Source organism: Gadus morhua, chromosome 21 (assembly GCF_902167405.1).
Source record: "Gadus morhua chromosome 21, gadMor3.0, whole genome shotgun sequence".
NCBI lineage: Eukaryota > Metazoa > Chordata > Actinopteri > Gadiformes > Gadidae > Gadus > Gadus morhua.
The window spans coordinates 19641048-19666426 of NC_044068.1; the positions used below are offsets into that span (position 1 = coordinate 19641048).

At 43.4% G+C, this 25379-nt stretch overlaps 5 protein-coding genes across 14 annotated transcripts in view; 3 read left to right on the forward strand and 2 right to left on the reverse strand.

Moving 5' to 3' along the window:
• Nucleotides 1-765: 765 nt before the first annotated feature.
• On the reverse strand, nt 766-3380 carry ppil6 (peptidylprolyl isomerase (cyclophilin)-like 6). Of its 3 annotated transcripts, none has more exons than XM_030344412.1 (8): nt 3194-3379; nt 3011-3106; nt 2510-2698; nt 1808-1870; nt 1518-1686; nt 1345-1404; nt 1131-1266; nt 766-994 (listed from the first exon to the last, which is right to left on the reverse strand). In XM_030344412.1, the coding sequence occupies exons 1-8, from the start codon at nt 3371-3373 to the stop codon at nt 883-885; spliced, it is 1005 nt and encodes a 334-aa protein (XP_030200272.1). In that variant the 5' UTR covers nt 3374-3379; the 3' UTR covers nt 766-882. The 3 variants fall into 3 exon arrangements, with proteins under 3 accessions (XP_030200272.1, XP_030200273.1, XP_030200274.1); XM_030344413.1 differs by having other exon boundaries at nt 1518-1665; nt 3194-3378; XM_030344414.1 differs by having other exon boundaries at nt 901-1024; nt 3194-3380.
• A 16-nt stretch (nt 3381-3396) lies between these two features.
• Nucleotides 3397-11064, forward strand: gen1 (GEN1 Holliday junction 5' flap endonuclease). 2 transcript variants are annotated; one of them, XM_030344410.1, is made up of 13 exons: nt 3397-3668; nt 3777-3990; nt 5504-5680; nt 5887-5997; nt 6076-6149; nt 6249-6334; nt 6627-6771; nt 7380-7416; nt 7505-7585; nt 7696-7826; nt 7916-7977; nt 8751-8900; nt 9472-11064. In XM_030344410.1, the coding sequence occupies exons 1-13, from the start codon at nt 3508-3510 to the stop codon at nt 10806-10808; spliced, it is 2766 nt and encodes a 921-aa protein (XP_030200270.1). In that variant the 5' UTR covers nt 3397-3507; the 3' UTR covers nt 10809-11064. The 2 variants fall into 2 exon arrangements, with proteins under 2 accessions (XP_030200270.1, XP_030200271.1); XM_030344411.1 differs by having other exon boundaries at nt 7714-7826.
• Nucleotides 11065-11290: 226 nt separating this feature from the next.
• On the forward strand, nt 11291-12722 carry msgn1 (mesogenin 1). The gene has a single exon (XM_030344415.1). The coding sequence runs from the start codon at nt 11978-11980 to the stop codon at nt 12431-12433; it is 456 nt and encodes a 151-aa protein (XP_030200275.1). The 5' UTR covers nt 11291-11977; the 3' UTR covers nt 12434-12722.
• A 5191-nt stretch (nt 12723-17913) lies between these two features.
• Nucleotides 17914-20811, reverse strand: mrps10 (mitochondrial ribosomal protein S10). 4 transcript variants are annotated; one of them, XM_030345944.1, is made up of 7 exons: nt 20650-20811; nt 20380-20542; nt 20046-20091; nt 19744-19883; nt 18662-18770; nt 18412-18501; nt 17914-18232 (listed from the first exon to the last, which is right to left on the reverse strand). In XM_030345944.1, exons 1-7 carry the CDS (start codon nt 20804-20806, stop codon nt 18134-18136), a joined length of 804 nt encoding a protein of 267 aa, XP_030201804.1. In that variant the 5' UTR covers nt 20807-20811; the 3' UTR covers nt 17914-18133. The 4 variants fall into 4 exon arrangements, with proteins under 4 accessions (XP_030201804.1, XP_030201802.1, XP_030201806.1 ...); XM_030345942.1 differs by having other exon boundaries at nt 17914-18275; XM_030345946.1 differs by having other exon boundaries at nt 20380-20432; nt 20650-20767.
• A 551-nt stretch (nt 20812-21362) lies between these two features.
• Nucleotides 21363-25379, forward strand: part of tulp4a (TUB like protein 4a) — a 41258-nt gene continuing 37241 nt past the window's right edge. For all 4 annotated transcript variants that reach the window (XM_030344627.1, XM_030344629.1, XM_030344628.1 and 1 more), the window contains exons 1-2: nt 21363-21410; nt 22436-23405. In XM_030344627.1, the coding sequence (XP_030200487.1) occupies nt 23154-23405 (252 nt within the window). In that variant the 5' untranslated portion in view covers nt 21363-21410; nt 22436-23153. The remainder of the gene's footprint in view (nt 21411-22435; nt 23406-25379) is intronic.

The following is a 25379-nucleotide window of genomic DNA, read 5'->3' on the forward strand; positions in this document are numbered from 1 at the left end:
TACATCCGATATGGATTAAAGCTGTCAGGTGATGCTTGCTTTGAGCACCAGCTGCCTGATCATGTTTTGAAGCTTTTTGGAACATCAGCTTATTTCTGATAGATATTTCTTAAATGAGAAACAATTGTTTGATTAAATTTTAATCTTTTTGATTGGATAAAACAAGTTATTTCTGATGCATATTATGACTTAAATGAGAAACAATTGTTGGAGTGAATCAATATTTTTTTGTTTAGGATTTAACTTACGATTTAAATGTATTAACTTCATTCAAAGAATAGAATTATACTTGGTGCCAAGTTGTATTATTTTGTTTTTATGAACATAGGAAATATTGTTTGAGGCAAGCTATATATTTGTCATTGGCTCAAGTTATGTAATATAGATGTGAACCATTACCCTACATTTTTTTAATTGGTTCAATGAAAGACTTTTTCCAGTGTAGCCAATGCAGCCTCCGCACTGACATAGGAGGCTGCATTGGCTAAAGTGTTGCTTTTTCGAATAGGCTACTATAATAGCATATCGGATTATCAACAATTGTTGTGTGCGGGTGTGTGTTTTCACGTAGGCTATAGACTGATTGACTAGACTGATACACATTTGCAGGGCCGCTGCTGGCCGTTTCGGTGGCCTACGCGAGCGGGGGGTTACAAACCTTAATTTTTGGTGCCCCCTCAGGTAGGCTACTTGGTGCCCTACGCACTCTGCGTACTCTGCGTATAGGGAGCGGTGGGCCTGCACATTTGGTATATACAAATTATCCCCAGATATCGTATGTTTTTTATTCTGATAATAATTAATCAACATAGTAGACTAGCCAACATTTTACAAAAGTTGGTGCAAAGAAAGAAAAAATAAGAAGAAAAGTAAGTCGAGCAATCATGGCTCCAATACTCCACAATCTGCCACTCTACAGTCCTGCTTGGGTCTTTCGTTACATGTAGGGACTTCTTCAAGTTTCTTCATGAAATCTGTGCCTTCAACCAGTTGACTGGAATGAAATTGTACAAGTACTTAATTTCTGAGTTTTGGAAGCAGAAACACATAAATTATCTTGAATGAAAATCTGAACAATCTGCCACGATGTAGTAGACAAACATCTTATCAAATAAATAAGTGGCACAGACCCAAAGGCAACATAACTCTTGTCCATCCAGGGGGCTGGCTGCATAGTGATGTAGAACTGGGATCTGTTGCTATGGGGACCCTGATTGGCCATCCCGAGAATGCCTCGTTTATTATGGGAAATCGCAAAGCTCTCATCTAGAGCCAGAGAAAACAGATTATAACTTGATTAACATCTCCAACCACACAAGTAAATAGCAAGGTTTTTGAATTTACCTTCAAAATATGGACCATAGATCGACTCCCCTCCGTCGCCTTTTCCAGCTGGTGATATATCTAAAATATATATATATTTCATTTAGTGATTTGTGGAGGGGGTCAATATAAATGCTAATGAAACACAGCGTTTTTACAATGTTAACATAGAGGTTTTCATGAAGCTGACATACCTCCCCCCTGTATCCAGCCATTGGGCACGACCCGATGGAACAGAGAGCCCCTATAGCCCAGCATGAGGCCCCCCTGGGACAGACCCAGTTCCCCCGTGCACAGAGCCCGGAAGTTTTTACATGTCTTTGGACACACATTGGAGAAGAGCTGGGAAGAAAGATTGTGACACTGACACAATCAATGATTAATTAATAATTAACACAATTAATATTTTTGATTTCCCCATCTCACAACTATTTGGTACTATATAGATTTTAAATACATTTTGGATGTCTTGCCAATACCTTACCTCAAACACTAACCTCCCAATTCCTTCACTGCGAATGTCAATATCCATGAAGACAAATTGATTCTATAGGGAAATAAAAGAGACTAAACTGACAGAACTTTAGGCTTGCTAACCAAAAATAAATGTAAGTAAAGGAATATGACCATCCCACTACTGACCATCCCAATGCTTTATTGGCCAAAATCATCCCTTCAAGATATATATTTATACAACAGTTACTTCCGACCAAGTAATTTGATTGGACAAGAGGCATTCCATGAGTGCTGATATAGAGTATAAGAGCTATGGGACTTTTAACAATACATGTATCACTCCACTTTACAGTTCTTCTAATAACCGTTAATGTTATTAGCAGTCTTTATGTAGCATAGATTGGTAGTGTGTTTATGTGTTGCTTGGCAACAGTTCAGTCCCAGTCCAGTTACGGATCTGTGTTAGCTGAGCCAAATAAATCATTAAATAAATAAACAAATGAAAATCTGTTGTTGCTCATTACTTTTGACTAATAAATGGTGCTTTTAGAACTGCTGTATAAAAGCAATATCTCCCTTCAAGATATATATATCTATGCTTCCCAGAGAGTAATAGAAAAGGAGTGTGTGGGTGAATAAAAGCACAGTTGTGGATGAATACAAGAAATGTATTGTGTCTGATGTGAAATATACTCCTCCCGATCTATGACCGACTGTAGAGTGTACTTGCCCCTGCGCTGTTGAGGTGTTTCCAGTAGTGGTCTTTAGCTATGGCCAGAACAAGTGCATGTGGGCTGGTGAAAGTGAAGTTCCACTGTGTCTCAGCCCAGGTGCCAAGGTCCTTTTCGTCACCAAGGAGTTTTCCATTCAGAAAACACATCAGGTTTTTTGAGAAGTTCCACATCTCGCCACCCAGTTCCTTAAGTGAGAGGTCTTAAATGACTCATAAGTTTCTGATTCAGCATGGCAGTGTTCAATCAAATTACAGCAGAAATTATAAAGACATGAAGCAAACAGCCATTTCAACTGAGACTGCACGTCGACTGTGAACCTCTAAGAACGGCTGCAGTCTCTTTGATTATTTATTTAATTTAACATTTCTCATTCAATACTAATTTCAGATGATGTTATATATGACCACTATGAGACATTGTGCACAGCCTTGATGGCCGTGGACATCGGCTACAGTCCAACACAATCAGTTGATGTAGTAAAATAATCATCAACATACCATTTTCTTATTGCAGAGGTACTCATGCCATTCACATTCAAGAAATGGGTGAATGGTTGGATCCAGAAACGTCCCGGGGAATCTCTGTTTTAATCCCTGTTATATTGTTGCAGATCAAATCAATTACAAGTATCAAATATTATATAAAATGCATGAAAGCTTGGTTAAAACAATGTCACCTACTTCAGCGATACCTTTAGCGATATGGAAACTCGTTTCTTTAACCAATCCACATATTTCTAAGTATGATTTTGAAGGAATAGCTAGAGTGTTCGCCATGAGTTCACACACGCAAGTATTATTTTTTATTTTGTGGAGAAATGTAGATACAACGAAGCATATAAACACAAACGCCGTATCCATAGCAACGACTGTAACCGGGCGCCGTAAGATGACGCGTGATTTAGGCGCGACACTTTGAAAAACAGACCGAATTTGGATGTGAAAGGCCAACGCGTTTTGTCGTTTAAATTGGATGCAAAAATACTCACATTGTAATGGGTGTGCAGGATCTGTGGTCTACAATTGGGCCGATTAGAGAATCCGTGCCGTTATACAGCTTAACTGGACAGACTTTAGCCGTGGACCTCAGCCTGTGGGTCTGCGAGGCGCAGCACGTCCAGGCTATGATGGGGAGAGTCACCAAGCCTCATCTAAGGTGATACCTGCTGATACCAGACTGTTTACTTGTAAACATTCATTGTACAAAAATATCTGGCACCTAACAATGTTCGTATGATACTATTAACAACTCGTATGTGTTCAGGAATTTATTTTTTAGAGTGTTGTCCCTCACACTGATGGGGATCAAGTTGGTCTTCGTCATGGAAGGTGAAGCCCCGAAGCTGAAGGCAGAAACAATGAGCAAGAGGACCGAGAGCCGCTTCGGAGGGGTCAAAAAGGCTCCTTCAAAATCAACAAAAAACACAACAACAATAAAAAGCACCGGTAGAGGGCGCTTTATGGCCGTGCTCCGAGAGGTGAGTGCACTGATCGTTAGGATGGACAAGTGGATGCATATAATATATATTATCTCATCATCTCTCATCTCATTTTCGTCCGCTTATCCGGGGTACGGTCGCGGGGGGAGCAGCTCAAGCAGGGGGCCACAGACTTCCCTTTCCCGGGCCACATTGACCAGCTCTGACGGGGGGATCCCGAGGCGTTCCCAGGCCAGTGTTGAGATATAATCTCTCCACCTAGTCCTGGGTCTTCCCCGAGGTCTCCTCCCCACTGGACGTGCCTGAAACACCTCCCAAGGAAGGCGCCCAGTGGGCATCCTTACCAGATGCCCGAACCACCTCAGTTGACTCCTTTCTAAGTAAAGGAGCAGCGGCTCTAATCCGAGTTCCTCACGGATGGCTGAGCTTCTCACCCTATCCCTAAGGGAGACGCCAGCCACCCTTCTGAGAAAACTCATCTCGGCCGCTTGTACCCGCGATCTCGTCCTTTCGGTCATCACCCAGCCCTCATGACCATAGGTGAGGATAGGAACGAAGATCGACCGGTAGATCGAGAGCTTTGCCTTGCGGCTCAGCTCTCTTTTCGTTACAACGGTGCGGTAAAGCGAACGCAATACCGCACCCGCTGCTCCGATTCTCCGATTCTCCGGCCAATCTCACGCTCCATAGTACCCTCACTCGCGAACAAGACCCCGAGGTACTTGAACTCCTTCACTTGGGCTAAGGACTCATTTCCTACCCGGAGTAAGCAATCCATCGTTTTCCTGCTAAGAGTCATGGCCTCAGATTTAGCGGTGCTGATCCTCATCCCAGCCGCTTCACACTCGGCCGCCAGCCGATCCAGTGAGTGCTGAAGGTCAAAGGCCGATGATCCCATGAGGACCACATCATCTGCAAAAAGCAGTGACGAGATCCTCAGACCACCGAACTGCAACCCCTCCCCACCACGACTACGCCTCGACATCCTGTCCATGTATATCACAAACAGGATTGGTGACAAGGGGCAGCCCTGGCGGAGACCAGCACCCACTGAGAACGAAACTGACATATAATATATATTATATGTAATATAATTTTTATATATATATATATATATATATATATATATATATATATATATATATATATATATATATATATAAATGTATATAAGCCTAACCCTATAATTACAGTAAAGTCACTGTTTTGCCGCACATGTCTGCCCCCTGTCTCCTGTCTACCACCCTGTCTTCTGTCTGTCATCCTGTCTTCTGTCTGCCACCCTATCTCCTGTCTGCCACCCTGTCTCCTGTCTGCCACCCTGTCTCCTGTCTGCCACCCTGTCTCCTGTCTGCCACCCTGTCTCCTGTCTGCGACCCTGTCTCCCACCCTGTCTCATGTCTGCCACCCTGTCTCCTGTCTGCCACCCTGTCTCCTGTCTGCCACCCTGTCTCCTGTCTGCCACCCTGTTTCCTGTCTGCCACCCTGTCTCCTGTCTGCCACCCTGTCTCCTGTCTGCCACCCTGTCTCCTGTCTGTCACCCTGTGTGCAGTGTGCAGACATGCTGGACTGTCTGGGTGTTCCGTGGGTGACTGCAGCCGGGGAGGCTGAGGCCATGTGTGCCTACCTGGACTCCCAGGGCCTGGTAGACGGCTGTATCACCAACGATGGAGACGCCTTCTTGTATGGAGCCAAAACTGTTTACAGGAATTTCAGCACGACAACTAAGGCAAGCTAATGAATATAAGGGTTCATGTTCCTGTAAAAAATACATTTTCCTGAGGGCATACCCTTATAACATAGGAGGTATTATAGGGAAAACACTGGTGTTGCTCCTTACAGTAATTATCAGCAGCAAGGAAACGTTTGTATATCTTAGTAGTTACACTTATCTCCTGCATATGACAATTAAAGAACCTTTTGTGTTTATTCAAGGACCCGCTGGTAGACTGCTACCGCACATCTCGAGTACAATCTGAACTGCATCTGTCCAGAGAGGATCTGGTGGGTCTGGCCATCCTTCTAGGCTGTGACTACATTCCTAAGGTATGGAACTGATTAACTAGATAAACAACCAGATATAAATGAATTCTTGCATTTGAACTTGTATTGCTATTTTTTAAGGGCATACACGGAGTTGGTAAAGAACACGTTTTGAAGCTTATTCAGAAATTGAAAGGACAAACACTTCTACAAAGGTGATTATACATATACCTTGAAGTAAAAGTTACCAAAGAAACCAACCCAATCCAGATTTTTTTTAATTTTACAATTTGCGTCTTAAATTACCCCTTCAGGTTTCGCCAATGGCAGGAGGAGGGTCCCTGCGTACCAGTGGGGGCTACAAAGAAGGTTGCCCATTGCAAATTATGTCTCCACCCTGGTGGGTAATGGGTATAGCCCTGCCCCTATAGGTTCTGATATTGGAGGGAAGGAATGGGATGTGGGAGGGGTCAGGGGGTTGGATACCAGGAGTTAATGCTGTCACAATCAAGCCCAAGAAGAAAGATAGAAGAGATTCACCAGTAATCTATTTCTAAAATATGTACAATATTAATAATATTATTATAATTATTAATTATATATATCGTGCTGACCGGTATTCATCCATTACCTTTCACTTATAATAATGAGTGTTTTATTCTAAATGGTCCATGTTTCTCCTCCCTCCTCAGGCTCCGCCAAGGCCCATGAGCAACAGGGCTGCCTGCTGTGCCACAGCCGGCAGTTCTGCCAGCCACAGGACTACGACTACCAGTGCCCGTGTGACTGGCACAGAACAACACAACAGGCAAACTCCTTCGAGGCTGGCATCAGAAAGCAAGTCCCTCTCCGATAAAGCAGTCTCACCTGTTATGACAGAGCTATTGGGTTAATGTATGCTATGCTATGTATCGATACTTTTCACAGAGGTCACATCATAGAACAAAGAGAGACTTCATTCTTTTCGGGTTTTATAGGGCTTGTGCATCGTGACGTCACATCTCAATGACAACATTTTAGAAGTATAGGGGCAAAGGAATGCCATTGATAGTAATGTTTTTTGGTCATTGTTTAGTAATTGATAGTGAAAGTATTTGTCATTATGGGGAGACATTGTTGTGCTTTTAACAAGCGAGACATGGCAAAATTTTTGATTAGCCCATGTTACGTTATATTTACGTTTTAATTAGGATTTTACATTGCTACGACTCTCTCGAGGCATCACAAAATGGTGGAGTATCGCCAACAGAAAATCCTGAGATTCATTCTGATGTTCAAGCTCCCGCTAGGACCCGGGTAGTAGACTTATTTTCACTTCTGTAGTCTTCTACCCATGCCTCTGCACATGCAAAAGGGCAAGCCCATAATTGAGTCTATTGTGTGAAAAGTGTACATGGTTTGATAAAGATGCCCTATACTTCTGTCTTATTATTTTATAATTTCAGGAAAACACTGGCAAGTGAACATTTCCCCTTTACAGAGGTAATGTGAATTAAGTTTCTATCTTGTCCCGTTGGAATCAATGCATATTTCAGGTTTGAAGTATATTCAACAATGTTCACCGTTGCAGATCATAGAGGAATTTCTCATCTCCAAGGATAAGCCTGTGCCAAAGTTTAGGTGGGGGAAGCCAAATATGTTGCCAATGCAGGTACGTTTTTATTCAAGTCTTTTATGAAATGTATTCGGTGCAAAGGAGCCGGTGGGGGATCGTTCATAGTGGATCCACAGGGGGACAAATGTGTCTCTATTTATTTTTAGAAATTTGCCCTTCTGAAGATGGAGTGGCCGAAGCACTACACCAGTGAGAAGGTGCTGGTCCTGATGACCTACACTGACCTCATGAACAGAATATGCCGGAAAGAGGCGTCTTCACAAATCAAACCCCTTCGGTATGTATTATAAAATAATTTGGGGAACATTTTTAGATCGGTCCAACACTTGCTGCATAATTCTTGATCTCTGTTTTTGTTTGTGACAGAATATTGAAACCAAGAGTGAGGAATGGAGTGGCCTGTTTGGAAATCGTCTGGAGCACACCGGGTCTGTGTGTTCTTGTTAGTCATCACCTCATTGTGAAGATTATCTTTCATAAACCACACCACAAATTTCTGCTTTGACATCTGTCGAGATGTCATCTATAATGTCCACCGTTTAGCATCTGTTGCTCTTCAATTCAGACATCAATCATTGAAAACTAAATCCTCTAACGATCTCCAGGGAAAGGACATCATGTCTCTACAGGTTAGCCCACCCAAGCTGGAGGGAAGGGGGTCGTTGGGGTGACTGCAGATTTGGGAGGGCTTTGGGGTCTTTTCTGTCGCTGGTTATGAGTTGGTGTTCAGGGAGGACCTTAGAGGTGTCTAATCAGCCACAACACCCGCTAGGTGCTAAACCTGTTTCCTCCTGAGCCTTGGAAAACTGTCATGAACAAGGACATGCAACACGACAGGTCTGTGAAACCCCACCTGTCGTAATGCAGAAATAGAACACCTAGACGGCTTATGCAAAAAATATGTTGAATTTGCTCCGTGTTATCTCCTCTCTAAAGTTAAGAATGACTGATGCAGTGGTGTGTGTGTGTGTGTGTGTGTGTGTGTGTGTGTGTGTGTGTGTGTGTGTGTGTGTGTGTGTGTGTGTGTGTGTGTGTGTGTGTGTGATGGTGGGGGCAGACTATGCCGTCGCCTGCTGCCTTTTAACAGAAAAATAAAACCTGGCAACATTCCTCTAAAGTGTTCTTCTGTCTCCTGCGGGGGAATTAGCAGCTCAGCCTCTGATAACATATTTGTTGGTGTCTGTCCCTCTGCCCACAACAGAGCACTATGCGTTTCCCGAGGACAATCCCTTGGAGGGCCAGGGCGAGGTGAGGACAGTGGAAGAGGAGGCTCTCTTCTCCCGGGCCTACCCAGATGTGGTGGAGCGCTACCAGGCAGACAAGGCCCTGGCAGAGGAGGACAAGACCAAGAGTAAGAGCCCCCCTGATCCTTACTATTATGGGAGGATCTTTGGGATATTTCAACATGAATAAAAAATAAATAATATAGAGGCATTTATTAACCATGTCGGATAAACCACAACATGAATAACATTGTTGCTATGCAAATGTTATTCTTTTTAAGAAGTCCCATCCCCAAGACATACATAGACCCTCCATGCTATCTGACCAAAGACTTCCCTGAGAGCCTTCCGCTAAAGTGTCCACATCAAAGGAACCTAACGTGTTGTGGTAGCTTGCAAAAAGCAGCTCTTTGACACCTGTAAATGCTAAGTTTGGCAGCTAGTCTGCTTCACACCGAAGTCTTTTGATGCACCAGAGGTGTCTGTCTCACAGTTCTGGCCAGACTACTCATATGGCCCTTTACTCAGCTGCTGTAGAGCTCATAGTATTCCCTAATATGTTTGAAAATCCCTTATAATAATCCCTTAAACCTGCACTACTAACTAAAGGATAAATTGAGCCATTGTAGATTCATTTCACCCTGGTATTATTCACCATGTCATGTTACATCAACAAATATTTGTCTTTTGTTTCTTTAGAGAAGAAAGTAAAGAGTAAGAAGGAGAAGCCCACCGACGTGTGCGATGGGCTCACAGTCCTGCTGGCCCACATTAACCTGCAGAACTCAGCGGGATCGGAACCGGACGCGTGTGAACAGTCTGCACCTCCGCCTCCGCCGACTGCACCTGAACACAGCCCAGAAACCTTTGGTGTTGACCTGCCGGCGCCCCAATCCCAACAACCCAAGCACCCTCAACTCGGAGAGGACCGCTGCCCTCCTCACTGCGTGGAATCAGCCTCGTCCTTCGCCACACGCCCGGCCGCCGCGGCCTCGCCCTCCGTCTCCGCCATCGTGGACCTACTGCACCTGAGTGACATCGACTGGGACGGCTCCTTCACGTCCTCCCCGCGGGCCAGCCCCGCCCCAAGCGCCTCGACGGCAGAGCCCTGGGGGGCTCCAGAGGCCGGCGGCGGGGTTGAGGAGAGCCTCCCCACTGGGGGTGTGGCGCCCGGACCCGGGCCAGCGGGTCCCAGGCCCGCTCAGGAGGTGGGCTACATGGAAAGACCCCTGAGGGAGAGGCTCCTCATGCGAAACATGGCCGTAACAGGCCAGACGAAGACCACTGAAGACCCGTTGACAAAGCATCTCGATCACCAGTCCCAGGGCCCACATGGTGCGGCCCCTGGTAAAGCTGCCCCTAGCACCCAGCTGTCAGATAAGCATTACGCGCTGGACGGAAATAAAACTAGTAAATGTAGTCAAAGTAGCACAAGTAAGGCATCTCGGGACCGTCACGTTTCGCAACTATGTGCATTGGCCTCAGCACAAGGTCGCAGCAAGGGCATATACGCCGGGAGCAGAGCGCCTCGGACTCATTCAGACTCGGTCACAGCAGCCTTATCTTCGGCCTCCATCATTCCCCGCCAGCGTCACTTTGACCCGGTCACCCTGGGTAACGGAGACAGGAAGCCACCTCCTCAGGGCGCCAAGAGGAGCGTGTGCACTGCCGCATGTTCCTCCAGCGAGGAAAGTGGCGCCGAGAACCGACCCGCGGGAGCCGAGAGGAGGGCCAAGTCCAAGTCACTCAGACATACAAAGCTCAAGCCTGCTTCTAAGGCGCCTGCAGCTCCAAAGAGAGACAAGTCCTCTGGCTGGTCTTCCTCAGGCTCCACGTCGCAGGCCGTCCAGCGACCCGAAGCCTCTCCAGATGAGTGCTTTATTGACGGCCTTCCAGAGACCAGTCCGGGCCAGGATGTGTTCATCGCATGTGCCCCGTCCTCCCCTGTGACGATTCTGGACAGCGACGACTCGCTTTCCGGGGGTGAGAGCCCACTGCCCCTCGCCGAGAGGCTCAGGCTCAAATATCTGATGTGAAGGCCATTGTGTTATCTATGTCCCAGAATAACTTCAATGTCGATGTGAATCATGTCCTTGCATATCTTTTACTTACTTAGTTATATTTTACTGTGGTATTATGTTGTGTTATTTAAAAAAGTTGTATCAGTTCACAGTATAACTATCCCTCTTTATACTGTTTTAAGCTTTTTTATAATCAGTCGAAAGGTTGGAAAAGAAAAATGTATGATAATCTTGATTGTATTAAAGCCATGCGCACCTCATGGTAATACATTTTTCGGGACATTTTCACACACTAAAGGGGTCACGTAATGTGACGAGTGTAAACATTGAAAATCTTAAAACTCGCATGAGTTACAAACAGTATTTCGGTGGTGTGTGTTTATTTGACGAGGCTAGTGGGTAGGAAACCTGCTGTTTATCATTATCTGACAATGGAGGTGCGGCAGCCAACGACCCGTCAGCCGTCAGTTTGCTCTGAATTCTGGGGTTTTACAAGCGTCGGAGCTCCTTGATCATTAGTGATGCGTTGCACACCTATGGTGACATGAAAGGTCTGGCAGGTTAGTGTGTCTAGTGGGAACCCGGTGACAGCTGCATCCTGCGTCTCTGGTGCGTAATAACATCCCATTCCCCACTGCATCGCCGCCCCCCAAAAAAACTCAGATCGATTTATTTTATTTTTGATGGTATTATAAAAATTGAAAGCACAAAGGGATTATAGTTTTGGTTTGGAAGGTGTCTGTCAATTCATCAAATAATTGAATACCTTTTTTAATTTCACTGTGTCTTCTAGACTGCAGACACACGCAGGTCGCACTTGTCGGAGAGGTGTTAAACTCCAGGGGTAACAGTCATTTGGTTCCTTCATTAGACCATCACATCACACTGATAATTGTCCTCACGCCAACTAGGGTAGGCTTTTTCCCTCAAAGGGGAATCTAATTATTTGTCTTTCTATTACACATTATCCGTCTATTTGGCCTTATTCACACCCAGGTGACAACGAGAGAGGGTCTTGTTTTAGCACTTGAGTTTCTTTGAACTCGGTGCCTAACCTGCGAGCTCATAAACCCGCGGAGATCCTCTTCAGTATATACAGCCAGCAGCACTCTGAGGATCGACTATTTTTTGGTCTGAGGTCGACTGCGGCTCCACAGAATCCAGTAGTTCAGGACCTTTCGGATATGGACTGTTTGAACGACATGGAAGTCGTTTCTGCCAAAATGCTCGCAGAATGGGACTGGAAGAAAGAAGAGAGCGCGTTTGGAGATCAACAGGACTCACTGGAGTCCAACTCGCTGGGGTCCTCCTTCGACTCCATATGCTCCTCTCCCGAGGTGTCCTCGACCTCCAGCGGACATCAGGGCTACCAGGACCTGTCGTTCAGCTTCACAAGTCGGAGCAAGGATCCATGCGCGACGCAACGGCAGACCAAACACAAGATGTCGACCAAAAGACGCATGAAGGCCAGTGAGAGGGAGAAGATGCGGATGAGGAGCCTCGCAGAGGCTCTGCACGAACTCCGGGACTACCTTCCACCTGACTACAGCAAGAGCGGACAGCCTTTGACCAAAATACAGACCCTAAAATACACCATTGAATACATCAACCAACTGGAAGACCTTCTGAACCATGCGTAACTGCTGGACACATGTGTTACGCATTACCCTGTTCAAATAGTTTTTATTTTTCTCTTTAGATATTGCAACGTGATAATAATTTAAAATTTGTGTTTTATAATATGTTCCCATTGTACATATTTTAGTGTGCAGTAATTAAATTATGTAATTTGTCCTTATTAGGCTAATGAATTTACCCATTTGTTTTAAATTGGGCGCTGAAAGCCACTTTAGTGTAGAACAGATGATTGTACCGAAGATACTTTGTGAAGTGAAGAAAACAATTAAAAATGAAATCTTTTAAAATGTATTGGGCCTGTGTGACTTGGTGTCATTCAATTTTGATTCGACAACAGGCCGATTCCTTTTTAATAAATTCAGTAGAACGGGTTCAAGTTGATTGTTGAGTCAGCAGCAATCAATCTCCAAACTTGTTTACAACGTTTAACACATAACGTTACAAACATAGGCCTACCCCTAAAGGATAAAGGCCTACTTTTATCGATCTACCTCTACATGTTGATCAATAACGTTTATTTGAATATGTAATGTAACCCTTGTAATCTTGCTGTATGGAAGGGTGTTTATTTGCTACATCTGGGGAAAATTAAGCAAAGCTCGGGTTCAATATGGAACAAATGAAGCACGTTTTCGAGCAGCAAAAGTTTACAAACAGCACCCCATATGAAAAGGTTAAATGAAAATAAAAATGATGCGTTCAAATTCTCTCTTTCTAAAAATCCCTTCGCAATGCTCTCTATCTCTTAATTGTCATAGTCTGACTCTATTTATGTTATAGCCTAGTTCCGTTCTCCACCTTTCGACCAGATATCCTCAGACTTTCCCCTCACTTCACACATCCTCTTGATGCGAAGTTTGGATATTTTTTCGGAGTCATCGTTCATTCAAATTAATTCAGATTTTGATGTAGCCTAATTTAAATGGATTGAGAATCTTTATCTACATCAATATATCGATTGCTTCTTAGGCTGTCCTAGTTTAGGTTTTCTTTTTCTACATCACAATTGCATTATTTAATAAAGTATTGTTTTTACCTACCATAACGAGTTTCGTTTGGTTTAGTAGGGAATTCTCCCAATGGCGCTGCTGCTGCTCGCTTATGGCTGGTTCATACTACACGATTTTCAGCCAAACCAGTCAAACCATTCTTGGCATTACACCTCTCTACCTCTCTTCCCTTCTGCACCTCTCCCACCCACCACGCAATCTAAGGTCCAGTGCATTCATCAACCTCTCCATCCCCAAAGTCTGCACCGTCTTTGGACGCAGTGCCTTCCGGTTCGCTTCACCCTTTGATTGGAACACCCTACAAAACACCCTTAAACTTTCGGTCTTCACCTCTCTCGCTGTCTTCAAACAAAATCTGCAACAAATCAAAGTTGACTCCTGCACTTGCTAAATGCCTTCTTGTCATGCCCTACTGATTAACTGTTTTATTGTATTGTATTGTATTGTATTGTATTGTATTGTATTGTATTTTATTATATTGTATTTTTCTAAGTGTAGCCTAATTTATATAACCTTGTTTTCACTTTTAGCACTCCCCTCCCACTTCCCCTTAAAGAACTTCTAGCTCTTTTCTGGCTGCACTTCAAAATAAGAATTTTGTTCTTAATTTGCTCGCCTGGGTAAATAGTGGTTAATAATGATGAAATTAATGAGAAAGTTATTATGATGATTCAGTGTTTAATTTGCGGTGACGACACATTATTTGGGTCACAACGGTGCTGCAGCGCGCCGCTTCGTATTGGTGCTATAGGAGCGGCGATTGACGCGCGTGAAATGCGCACCGCGGCGCTTCGGCGCCGGTTAGTGGCCGGCTTTATGATGAGGTGTGTCACGCGCTGTTCGACACATCATGCACGCGCATTTGCCCCGCCCCCCGCCCCCCCCCCCCCCCCCACCACTGAAATCATTCCGGCGCCACTGGCAACAGGGTCTGGGCATTGTATCTTGGCAGCATTCTGAGTTCTGCCCATCATGGTGTTCAGACTCTTCCATGCATCCCTCACATCTGTCTCCACTGGTGAACTTGTTCTCCATTTTGTCCTTGTATTTGATCTTGGCAAGCTTGGTCTTCTGCTTCAGCTCCCTTGTGCGGTATTTGACACATTGTTTGTCTCCTTGAATAAAAGCTATTTTCTTCAAATTGAGACAGTGTTTGAGATCTCTGGTTACCAACGGCTTGTTGTTGGCATAGTGCTTGATCGGTTGGAATAACACTGTCAGCACAAAATGAGAGGTAGGAGCATATGGATTCATTCAACAGGTTTAGGTCACCATTGCATGCTTTGAAGAAAATTACCCAGTCCGTAAGCTCAAAACATTCTCTCAGCTTCTCTACAGAATCATTATTCCAGACCTAGATGGTTTTGATCTGGATTTTGTGTGTTTTTAATTTTTGTCTATAATTATAATATATAGTGTGCTGCACAGCAGCAAGTTGGCCCAGAACTCTCCCCACACACCGCACTGTGGCTCAACTAGCTCTCTCAGCGTTTGCAGTACATTTTCTTCCTTTGCTTTGATCAGTTTATTTGGGAAGATGCTGCAGATTACATTCAGTTTATTACTTTTATATCGATAGCACAAAACCCACTTGTATGGCAAATCACCAAACGTGAATGTAGATAGCTCTTTAATATAATTATTACCTCTTCCTAGATAATTATGTCTACCTATATCTCTGCAGTTCTTTCTCTTCTCCGACGGTATGGTTGAACGCATGAGACTTACTGTTATCAACTGACAGATGGGTAGTTCCCTTGTGGTCCAGGGGAGCCTTGGGCCTCCCATGTGATGTGACCCTCTCGCCTTACTGACTTGCATATACATGGTACACCACTAGGTCCAGCTGTGCACTTAATTAATTGTGTGATGTAATCCGTGGAACCAAAATGAAAGTTATAGGAGACATAAGAAAAAAAGTTGAAAAACAACAAAGGGACGTTTTTGAATAAAGAATTATAAAGATCATGAAACCATTGTTGTTCAATGCCGAGGTTGCATTTAAAAGTTCTGATGGATGATTGAGAAACATACAGTACGGGTCTATATTGAATGTGAAGGAACAGAAACAAGAGTTTTGCCTTCCTCATCTCTCCTTGTGAGGGACTAGCTTATCAGTAAGTAAGTAAGTACAATTTATTTATAAGGCACATTTAAAAACAGTTTTCACTGGCCAAAGTGCCGTACATGGTGCAAAGAGGCATATAAAGGAACACATACCACATACATAGACATTAAAAAAAAAAAAAAAACATATAAAATAAACGACATATCATAAAAGGGGAGGAAAGGCCAGGGAGAAAAGGTGTGTATTAAGCCTAGATTTAAAATGGTGATGGAAGGAGCGTTTCTGACTGCAGGCGGCAGCTCGTTCCAAAGGCGGGGGGCAGCCACAGCAAAAGCCCTGTCACCCCTCTGTTTCAGCCTAGTGCGTGGAACGTGTAGAAGACCCAAACTACCTGATCTAAGGGACCTGGGTGCTGAGTGGTGGTGGATGAGCTCTGTGATGTAGGGCGGGGCCAGGCCATTTAGGGCTTTAAAAACCATCAGTACGGTTTTAAAATGAATTCTGTGCTGGATGGGCAACCAGTGGAGGGATGCTAGGATGGGTGTTCCCGCTTTCTGGATCCAGTCAGCAGTCTTGCTGCGGAGTTCTGGACCAACTGAAGGCGAGAGAGGAGTGATTGAGGGAGTCCTAGGTAAAGGGAGTTGCAGTAATCCAGCCATGATGTGATGAAGGCAAGTATTACTATTTCCAGATTGTGAAATGATAAATGGGGTTTCATCTTGGCAATGACTCTGAGCTGGTAAAAACTGCTCTTGATTACAGCAGCAATTTGCTTGTCAAAGCAGAAATTAGAATCAAAGATGACACCCAGGTTTCTGGAGTGGGATTTGACGTAGGGGGAGAGAATACCTAAGTCGGCCGTGCGAGGGGTTTTGGATTTGGAAGGGCCAAAAATAATGACTTCCGTTTTGTCATTATTAATTTGGAGGAAGTTACTACCCAACCAAACTTTTACCTCCTCAAAGCAGTCAAGGAGGGTCTGGAGCGAGTCTGCAGATTTGAGAGGGAGATATAATTGCGAGTCATCAGCATAAAAGTAAAATGCAATGTTATGATTCCTGATTATATTCCCTAGAGGGAGCATGTATAGGCAGAAGAGGACAGGGCCTAAAATGGACCCCTGGGGAACCCCACAGGACACTGGGGCAGAGGGTGAGGAGAACTGTCCGATAGACACTGTGAAAGATCTATTGGTGAGATAGGAGGAAAACCATTGAAGAGCTGTGCTACTTATACCAACCCACTGCTCTAGGCGCGACAAGAGGGTGTTGTGGTCGACAGTGTCAAAGGCGGCACTGAGGTCTACTAAGATCAAAATCGCATTTTCTCAAGAGTCTAGAGTGAGGAGCAGGTCATTTGTTACTTTCAACAAGGCTGTCTCAGTGCTGTGACGTGATCTAAAACTTGATTGGAAGGGTTCTAAAATCTCGGCATGGTTTAAAAAGGGCAATAGTTGTGATAAAACCACCTTTTCCAGGATTTTTGAAATAAAAGGTAATTTAGAGATTGGACGGTAGTTTCTTGGACATTTTGCATCCAGGTTATGTTTTTTAAACAGTGGCTGGACAACCGCCTGCTTAAAACTTGCTGGAACAAAACCCCTGGTCAGGCAAGAGTTGAGGATGACCTGAATACTTGGGCCGATGGAGTCAAAGACGTCTTTTATTATTTTGGAGGGGACAGCATCGTTAGGAGAAGTTGAGGGCTTCATGACCCTAACAATGTCCCTCAGTTCCTCCAGTGACACTGGTAGGAAATGGTCAAAAAGAGCTGAAGGCCTAACGCCTAAGTGATGCAGGGAAGTGACTGGTGATGAGGGGGTGAAAGACTGCCTAATGTGATTTATTTTGTCAATAAAACATTTCATAAATGTCGTGCAGATGTCAGTGGATGGCTCGACTTGTGAGGGGGCTTGTGGATTGATGATTGAGTTTAAAGTGCTAAAAAGGATTTTGGGACGATGGACGTGTATCAGATCAGTACTATCTTATCAGATCAGTGCAACAGTGTCATTCCCAAATAACTTATGTGGAGCTCTGAAAGGGCAGCCAGGGCAGCTCTTCATAGAGCACAGCAAAGAAACATCTCAATAATGTTGGAATAAAGGCCAAATTAAAAAAAAATCTACTGGTATGACAGGAAATATTATAGCTCCGCTGATAGGACCTTTGAAGCGAATCTATCTGATTGGTAGAGTGTAATCTGTGCCCATTGTCCTATACGTTTATTCAACAGAGAAATATAATGAATTACTTCTGGCTGGTTTCCTGACTTCATATTCCAAAAGACTAACTACTGCGAAACTTTTATGTGGCATTATGAACGCTTAAAGCTCATTTGTAAAGGGCAAAATAATATAAAAAATCCTACAAATATAAAAATATAAATGCATTAACAGACAATATCTGATTACAGAATATGATCAATATTTATTAGCCATACATTAGACTCCCACAGAAACTAAAACAAATAAGAGGCACAGTAGAAACAGGCTGAAACAATACAATAAATTTAGGTTACATTTGATAACATCAAAAAGTTTTTTTCTGTTGTAGAGGACTATCTCAAATCAATTATGATCAACTCCTTTGTATAATGTACATTTTCTGTGTCCATTGGTCAGTTTAGCCTTTCAGGTCAGCGGTTGGACTGGGCGCGTTGTCAGCGGTTGGCTCCTCCCACATGGGTTGTAGAATATGCTCCGGAACCTTCGCCACTGCAATCTGACAGAAAATCAAATAATGGACGAGAAGGTCTTGGCATTGGCTGTGAAACACACCATACACAGAGAATAATCACAGAACAAGATTTAGACCTTTAGAGATTATTGGCACATTCAAATGGTAAGGATTCTGAATATATTCGCTTTATGTAATTTCTGTGGTACGCTTTAGCACCATACCTTGGAAACCTCCATGGCGACCCCTTCTGGAAGATTCCTCTGAATGTATTCCAGATACACCTGTGCTGTAGAGCCTGTTAAACGGAACAGCTACAAGAAAACGCAAATGACTATCATCAAAATCATATCTCATTTGATCAACCCACATGGACATGACATTGGAAGCACTCCCCTATAAAATTAGGAGATTATTCTAAACCACAATTCAACCCTTTCAAGAAGGCCAAAAGTTGCTGCATTGTTTGCTTACCTCAAGGCAGCGGTAGTGTGTCCTCATCTCATACTGCACTCTGTGTTTTTTAAAGATGTGAATGGATTTCAGGAGAGTAAGCCTCAAAACGTCCTTTGGAGGTTCAAAGCTACGATACAATGGAGGAGGGGGGAAACAATGATAAGAATTGGTTATTTACACATGTCACGCAGGTATTGTCAGGGCCTCTGGAGACCAATCCTGCGACTGCTTGCTAATTTTCATTGTAATTGAATCTATTGATATTTGTTCCACTGATTATTTAGTTGATCAAATGTAACAAATAATAACATTCCTATCAAGTTACCAAAGCTCAAAGTAGTATTCTAAATTCGCAACCTCAATAACGTCATTGCGACCCAAAATGATAATGATATAAAACTGAACCTGAGTATGAACGTATTTGTATAAACATATATTTGCTGTCGATCAACTTGTGTCTCAGCGAATGTTTCATTGAGATGTTCATCTTATATATTTCTGCCATTCATTCATAGTTATTTCAATTTATAAGGCCATTAAAAAAGGATTACAAATGTAATATAAATAAGATGTTAAAAGTGTAAGATGCTCAAAATGTATCTACAATTTATCACCTTAAAATAATGTTCGGTAAAAAAGTAAGTGAACTTTATTTAAGGTCAATTTTGTAATAGGTGTGAGTGTAACGGGTTACATGAACAGAGTTTAGTTAAGGGCATAACCATTATGGTTATGAACCATTGCAGAGGAAAGACATACCAAGGCTCACAAGCCCGGTAATTGTCATTTAGGTGTTAATAATTGTACATAATGTTGGTTGACTTGCCTTTACATGGACCTGGATGTGATATGCAGTAATTGTTTTTTTATTTGGGTGTGTATATGCTATTTGGAGAGACTTTAAAATTAGATTTATTATTAAATTATTCTTATTAATTATTGTTTATATATATATTTTTTTTTTAACAGAGTCTGCTGATGCAAGAGAGAAAGCGATAAGATAAATCTTTAAACGACATCTGTATGATGCGTTGCCTTTATTTCTTTGGATCAGTGTAGTAACAAAACTAATGGACTAATTAATAGGAACTGAGACTTACACATTTCCTAGAGTAATGCCCAGCTCCTTAGCTGCCATGGTGGCAAAGAATTCATAGCTGTCCAGGACGGATCTGTCATGGCCCTTGACCAGCACTGAAACCTTCTGGAACAGTGTGTCAGGCTCGTCTGTAACTGTGATCTAAAAGAGGAAGAAGACACCCCTTTTCATGTGAACTCTTCTGAAAGGAGTTGGCTCAACTGATTTCTCATGAACGCTTAATTAGAAGCAGCATATTTTTCTATTCAATTAAAATAATCATTTTGCAAAACAACAATACATGTATAAGATAAGACGACTCACCTGTGAAGATGTCAAGGCCAAAGAGGAGGCCCTGTGGAATGAAGCTCTGGAGGAACAAGACAGAATCATCATATCCTTGTACCCATCCAGTGTCCATAAAACATGGATAGTTAATACATTTTTGCCTAATATACATTTTAATGTTAAACCTATTAGACTGAGTTTAGAATGTTGAACGTCAATGTTGGAACGTCAATATCCGAAGGAAAGGAAGACTTCAATGCATTTCAGATATTACTTGAATGAATTTTATTTAATAGTCTAAAGGCATAATTGTTTATGGTGTAGGGATGGTGGAGGGATGCCTTTGACATTAGAGACACTGACTTATTACCGTAGTGTTTGTGATGATCTGTGACCACGACAGGCGTTCAAACTTCTCAAACCCTGAAACCAAAAATAGGAAGGTTTAACCAGCAATTGCGGTAAACATGACAGCTCAACTATGCCGTGATAACGTTGGCCATACCAACATTGACACTGCCGTGTGTCCGGTGCTGCCAAAGATAATATATTAAACAGCCATCTCAAATTCGTTCAGTGTAATTGTGTTTATAACAACGAATGTGGGACTACGAACAACAAGGAGATATGAATAGTATACCAAAAGTGGAATTCCTGAGGAAATCCTTGCCATTGCACAAACGATCCGAGTGAACCTCACGGGCGCCGCCATATTTGTTGAGGGCGGGGCAAGGGGCGGAGTTAGGATCGGAGGAGAAACAGAGTGGCGAAGTCACGCCCCTTCCGGTAGAGCTCATGGGACCTATGAGATGTAACGATTTCGAACAGAGCTAATATCTCTATGTGTGAATTGCAGTTCTTAAATTGGATGAGACCAATTGTTGACTGGCCCAGTATAACCCCTGAACACGAGCATCACCTTCATGTTTTAAAGTGTGGCCAAAGCGATAGAGAACTCACCTCAGGCCCATGAACAGCCAGGCCGACGCCCACATCGAAGATAGCCACCTGAAAATAAACAGCTATAGAAATTAGTCGAACATTTTTCGTGCAATGAATAAACCTCATCATAAAAGGTCATTATTTTTTTTATCCCATTGTGTTGTATCATTGATATGTATTGAAATTGTATTCTGGTTGTTTGATCTACAGTTTGTTATTGTACATTTGTATTTCTGTTTTTATTTGCATGTTGTAATCAGGGCTTCATTGAAAAAGAGAGACTTCTCTCAATGGCCTTCCCTGAATAAATAAGGTTAGAAAAAAAAAAAGGTCATCAGAGATGCTCAAACATTATGGGGCTGCTCCGTGTGTCACGTGACGCGGCAGTCGGGCCTGCCAGGGAGCAACACACACACACACACACACACACACACCGACACATACACACAAACAGACGAGGTAAGACGGGTTCGTCCGCCGCGGCGCTTCTTCCATTGTAGTGTTCATCATATTCCTTCACCTGGTCTCGCGACTGCCATACCGTTTGATTGACAGGTTTCATGTTGTCAGACACACAGTATTTAAAACGACATGAAGGCATCAGTCAAGCTACATATTTAGCCGAGGCGAGCTAGCAGTCACAGACAGCCGGGGAGACGGAGCCGACCGGAGAGGTTTAGGTTCGACCAGCTAGTTAGCCAGCTAGCTGCCGTCAATGGTACATTGATGACAGCTAGTTAGCCAGCTAGCTGTCATTCATGTACAATGGATGGTAGCTAGCTGGCGAACTCAACCAGCTAGTTAGCCAGCTAGCTGCCATCCATGGTGGACTGATGGCAGCTAGTTAGCCAGCTAGCTGCAATCACTGGTACATTGTACCTTGCCAGTCATGATTTGCAACCCCGTCTCCCATCGTTTCTTAATACACATTTCGGCTCTTGAAACGGTTAACCCTACGCTTACGCTTATAGTAAAAAAAAAAATCGTTTTCAGGTGTTGTGTGATGTCGTGCCTGTTGTGTATTGTTAAAGATAACCTAGTTGTATTCTGGCTACAATGCTTATGTTGATGATGGGTGTTTATGTTGACCATATTTCTCCACCGCCGACTGGCTGGGGCTTTGAGTGGCTCCCGCTATGTTGTTTAATTACACTTTACAGTCACTTTGAGCTGTCAACGCTTGCTTGGTAGGAGCCATGTTTGACTGGTGGTCTGATTTAAATTGATTTGGTGGGCTGGTGTGCCCTTGTATGATTCGCATTCTACACCATTGGGTCTTTGTGATGAAAGCGGTCCACATAGCTTATTATGAATAATAATAATCTGTCTGTTTGACACTGTTTCTCACCCGTTTATCATCAAATATTTTTTATATCTATCTATCTATACTCTATTTCCAATTATGGGGGGCACTAAATTATTGTATATTGTATTGAACAGGTAATAAATGCATCGTGTCCTTTGTTTTTCTTGCCTCTCTTCAGTCTTTAATGGGTACTCCAACGCTGATTGGAAAAGGACGCGCGTTGACGTGATGACGTCGCTGGGAGAACTGGCAGACTTGTGGGTTGACAGCTGATACAAGGAGTCCCTACTCCTCCCAGTCACAGCAGCTATCACACTAAAGGGACTGAGGCCAAGGGATGAAGACTGACTGGATTGCGCCATACTCCATTTCAGTGGAGGTATAGGGAAGTTTGAGGATGAATAGATCGAAAATATAAGAGCGCCACACCGATTTTTCAGTCATTATTAGTTTGTCATGGCTTAATTGCAAGAAGAGCAACTGCTATGGTGTTTGTTTTTTCACTCCGCTGCCTAGTGGTTTGATACAGAACTGAATGGACTACTCCTGGATTTTACACCTCGACATGACTTGATTACGTGCCTTTCTTTTTGGTGATCCATCATGATATCATCTGAACGCAGTAAAGTGCTGCTAGGCCTGTTATTTATATCATAACGTGCAAAAAACCCACAACAAGTTTAGTAGAACACCTTGAGTTAGATGTCAAGTCATAACAACTAGATAAAAAAACAAAAAACAAAGCAGGCTTACTATGCACCGTCATCGCTGTCTCTCCGGCACCGCTTCATCCTCATTGGTGTGCCACTCCTAGCATTTCAAACCACTTCAGAGAGTCGCTACCGGCCTGGGTACTCCTTTTATCCTCCCCTCGCTCTCTCACACATACAGCAGGAATGTTCGCCGCGGTCGAGCATGGACCTGTTCTCTGCAGCGACTCAAATATCCTTTGCCTGTCGTGGAAGGGACGGGTGCCCAAGAGCGAGAAGGAAAAGCCGGTGTGTAGGAAGCGCTACTACGAAGAGGGATGGCTCGCTACAGGCAACGGGAGAGGCGTAGTCGGTGTCACGTTCACGTCAAGCCACCGCAGAAGGGACCGCACAACACCGCAAAGAATCAACTTCAACCTCAGAGGACACAATAGTGAGGTTAGTCGAGGTGTGTGTGTGTGTGTGTGTGTGTGTGTGCATGCTCACATTTATCTTTAAAGCTACTAATCTTCATTATTGAGACTCTGTAAAGAAAGAAGTAATTCATCTGGCACTCTGCTCCACTTTCACTGTTCTGTCTTTGAATGTTCCTCTATGTGGCCGTAGAGAAGTGGTATTGTATTTGGTAGTTGTTGGGACCCCTACTATAGCATCCTGTTTCCGCGACCTGCCCCATTAGAGGTGGGCAAACTGGCAGCACCGCTAACATCAATGGAGTGCTCTCATATCCACCATCTCTTAGAGAGAGGGAGAGGGAGAGAGAGGCGTGGGTGACTGACTGAACTACTCTGCCAACTTCAATGGCGTCCGGGCATTGTTTATGCCTGGCCCCCATATTTACTATAAAACTTGGATGTAATCATGATGACTCAATGATGGCCTCAAACCTTCAAAATATGTTTTTTATCTAATATGAGTTAAACTCTTGATGTTTTTTATCCATGCATGGTGGTACGGTGAGGTGCATGTGCGGTGTTTTAACGTAATGGAATAGGCAACGCGTTATCATTATTAAACAGATCTGTTCCTTTATTAAATAATATTTAGGCCATCATTACTCGTCACAATCATTTTCTATTTTTGTGTTTGAGCCGGTTGTTCCTGGAACATATATTATTTTGGGAACATCAAACACTCAGCGATTGTCCTCTGGCTGTGTCTGAAACGTTGGAAAATATTTTCTACAATTACAGTTAACACGATGTGTTCATTCTTCCCGACAAGCTGCGGAAAAAGCCCTGGCGTGTTAATGTGGAACACAAAGGATGTGTATTGTAGCATAATGAGCAGTCATGTTATTTTGTATTGCATATTATAGCATTTAATTACGATAATGCTCCGGTGGCGGTATATCCTTTCACACAAATGTAGCACCCATTCCTGTTTAGCTGCTAATGTAACGCCACATCCAGCTTGAGCATTGTTTGTGTGTGTGTCAGTGTGTGTGTCTGTGTCTGTGTCTGTGTCTGTGTGTCTCTCTGACGACGGGGGAGGGAAAATTTAGCAAAGTTCCATCGTCATCTTTGAGCTGCGAAGTGAGGCTGTGACATCTTTCAGCCAGTTTACTCAGCTGCCAAGTCTAAATGCACGGTTGTGCTATTATCACTCTCTTTCTCTCTCCAGTGCAGCGTGTAAGAAAGTAGAGCGTTAAGCTGGCATTCTCCAGGGGAAAGGCTTTTTAGATTCGCTGCTATAAATACGAAATAGCAGTTTAAAGGCTTCAGCAGAATCATGTTATTGTTTGTGTGTCTGACTGCCATGGCTCTCTTTATAGGCTCTTGCTCAAGAACAAACACGCACAGCAGCACACGCGTGTTAAATGTCACGTTTATTGTGGGGATGTGTGTTTTTCTTTTGGTGAAACTTAACAACTGCTCATTCGCAAGGCAAAACCAAATTTATTTGTGCTGACGATATTACTATACATCACAACAATATAAATGACGTACTGATGGCAACCATTGAACACCGACATCTGAAATTCTGCATAATCAACCAGAATTAATGTGGCCCTTAGTATGGGAATGAGCCAAAATCAAGAGTGACAATGAGCATGTACGTCTCTCCTATGCTTTGTGTTACCGCAGAGGCTGGTAGGTAGTGTCTTAGGAGACTTACCCAATGGAGAGTGATGAGCCCAGGTGGCCTGTTAACATCTTATTGTTTTGTCTCTCCTCACCCTGTTGTTTCATGGATGGGATGATGTAACCACTCTGCACCTTGTTTAGGACAGACCCTACTGCCTTACACAGTCCCTGAGATGCGGCACCCAATGAAAGGTCTAGGTTTGGCCCAAATAAATAATTTAAAGCTTTGGATATTCGTTAGGTTTCCTAAATAATATTGCCGAAGAAAAAAAGAAAGGAAAGAATCAGTAGTGCTCATCTTTCACTGCCTGTAAACATAGCGGGC

Coding starts and splice junctions, on each gene's coding strand:
- gen1 (XM_030344410.1), top strand. CDS start 3,508: ATGGGTGTGCAGGATCTGTGGTCTACAATTGGGCCGATTAGAGAATCC. Junction 7,586..7,695: donor CAAATATGTTGCCAATGCAG/GTACGTTTTTAT, acceptor ATTTATTTTTAG/AAATTTGCCCTTCTGAAGAT. Junction 8,901..9,471: donor AGAGGAGGACAAGACCAAGA/GTAAGAGCCCCC, acceptor TTGTTTCTTTAG/AGAAGAAAGTAAAGAGTAAG.
- msgn1 (XM_030344415.1), top strand. CDS start 11,978: ATGGACTGTTTGAACGACATGGAAGTCGTTTCTGCCAAAATGCTCGCA.
- mrps10 (XM_030345942.1), bottom strand. CDS start 20,806: ATGAGCTCTACCGGAAGGGGCGTGACTTCGCCACTCTGTTTCTCCTCC. Junction 19,884..20,045: donor TGGCCTTGACATCTTCACAG/GTGAGTCGTCTT, acceptor TTCCTCTTTTAG/ATCACAGTTACAGACGAGCC. Junction 18,276..18,411: donor TCGCCATGGAGGTTTCCAAG/GTATGGTGCTAA, acceptor TGTGTTTCACAG/CCAATGCCAAGACCTTCTCG.
- ppil6 (XM_030344412.1), bottom strand. CDS start 3,373: ATGGATACGGCGTTTGTGTTTATATGCTTCGTTGTATCTACATTTCTC. Junction 1,687..1,807: donor TTGGGAGGTTAGTGTTTGAG/GTAAGGTATTGG, acceptor TGATTGTGTCAG/TGTCACAATCTTTCTTCCCA. Junction 1,267..1,344: donor CTATGGTCCATATTTTGAAG/GTAAATTCAAAA, acceptor CTCTGGCTCTAG/ATGAGAGCTTTGCGATTTCC.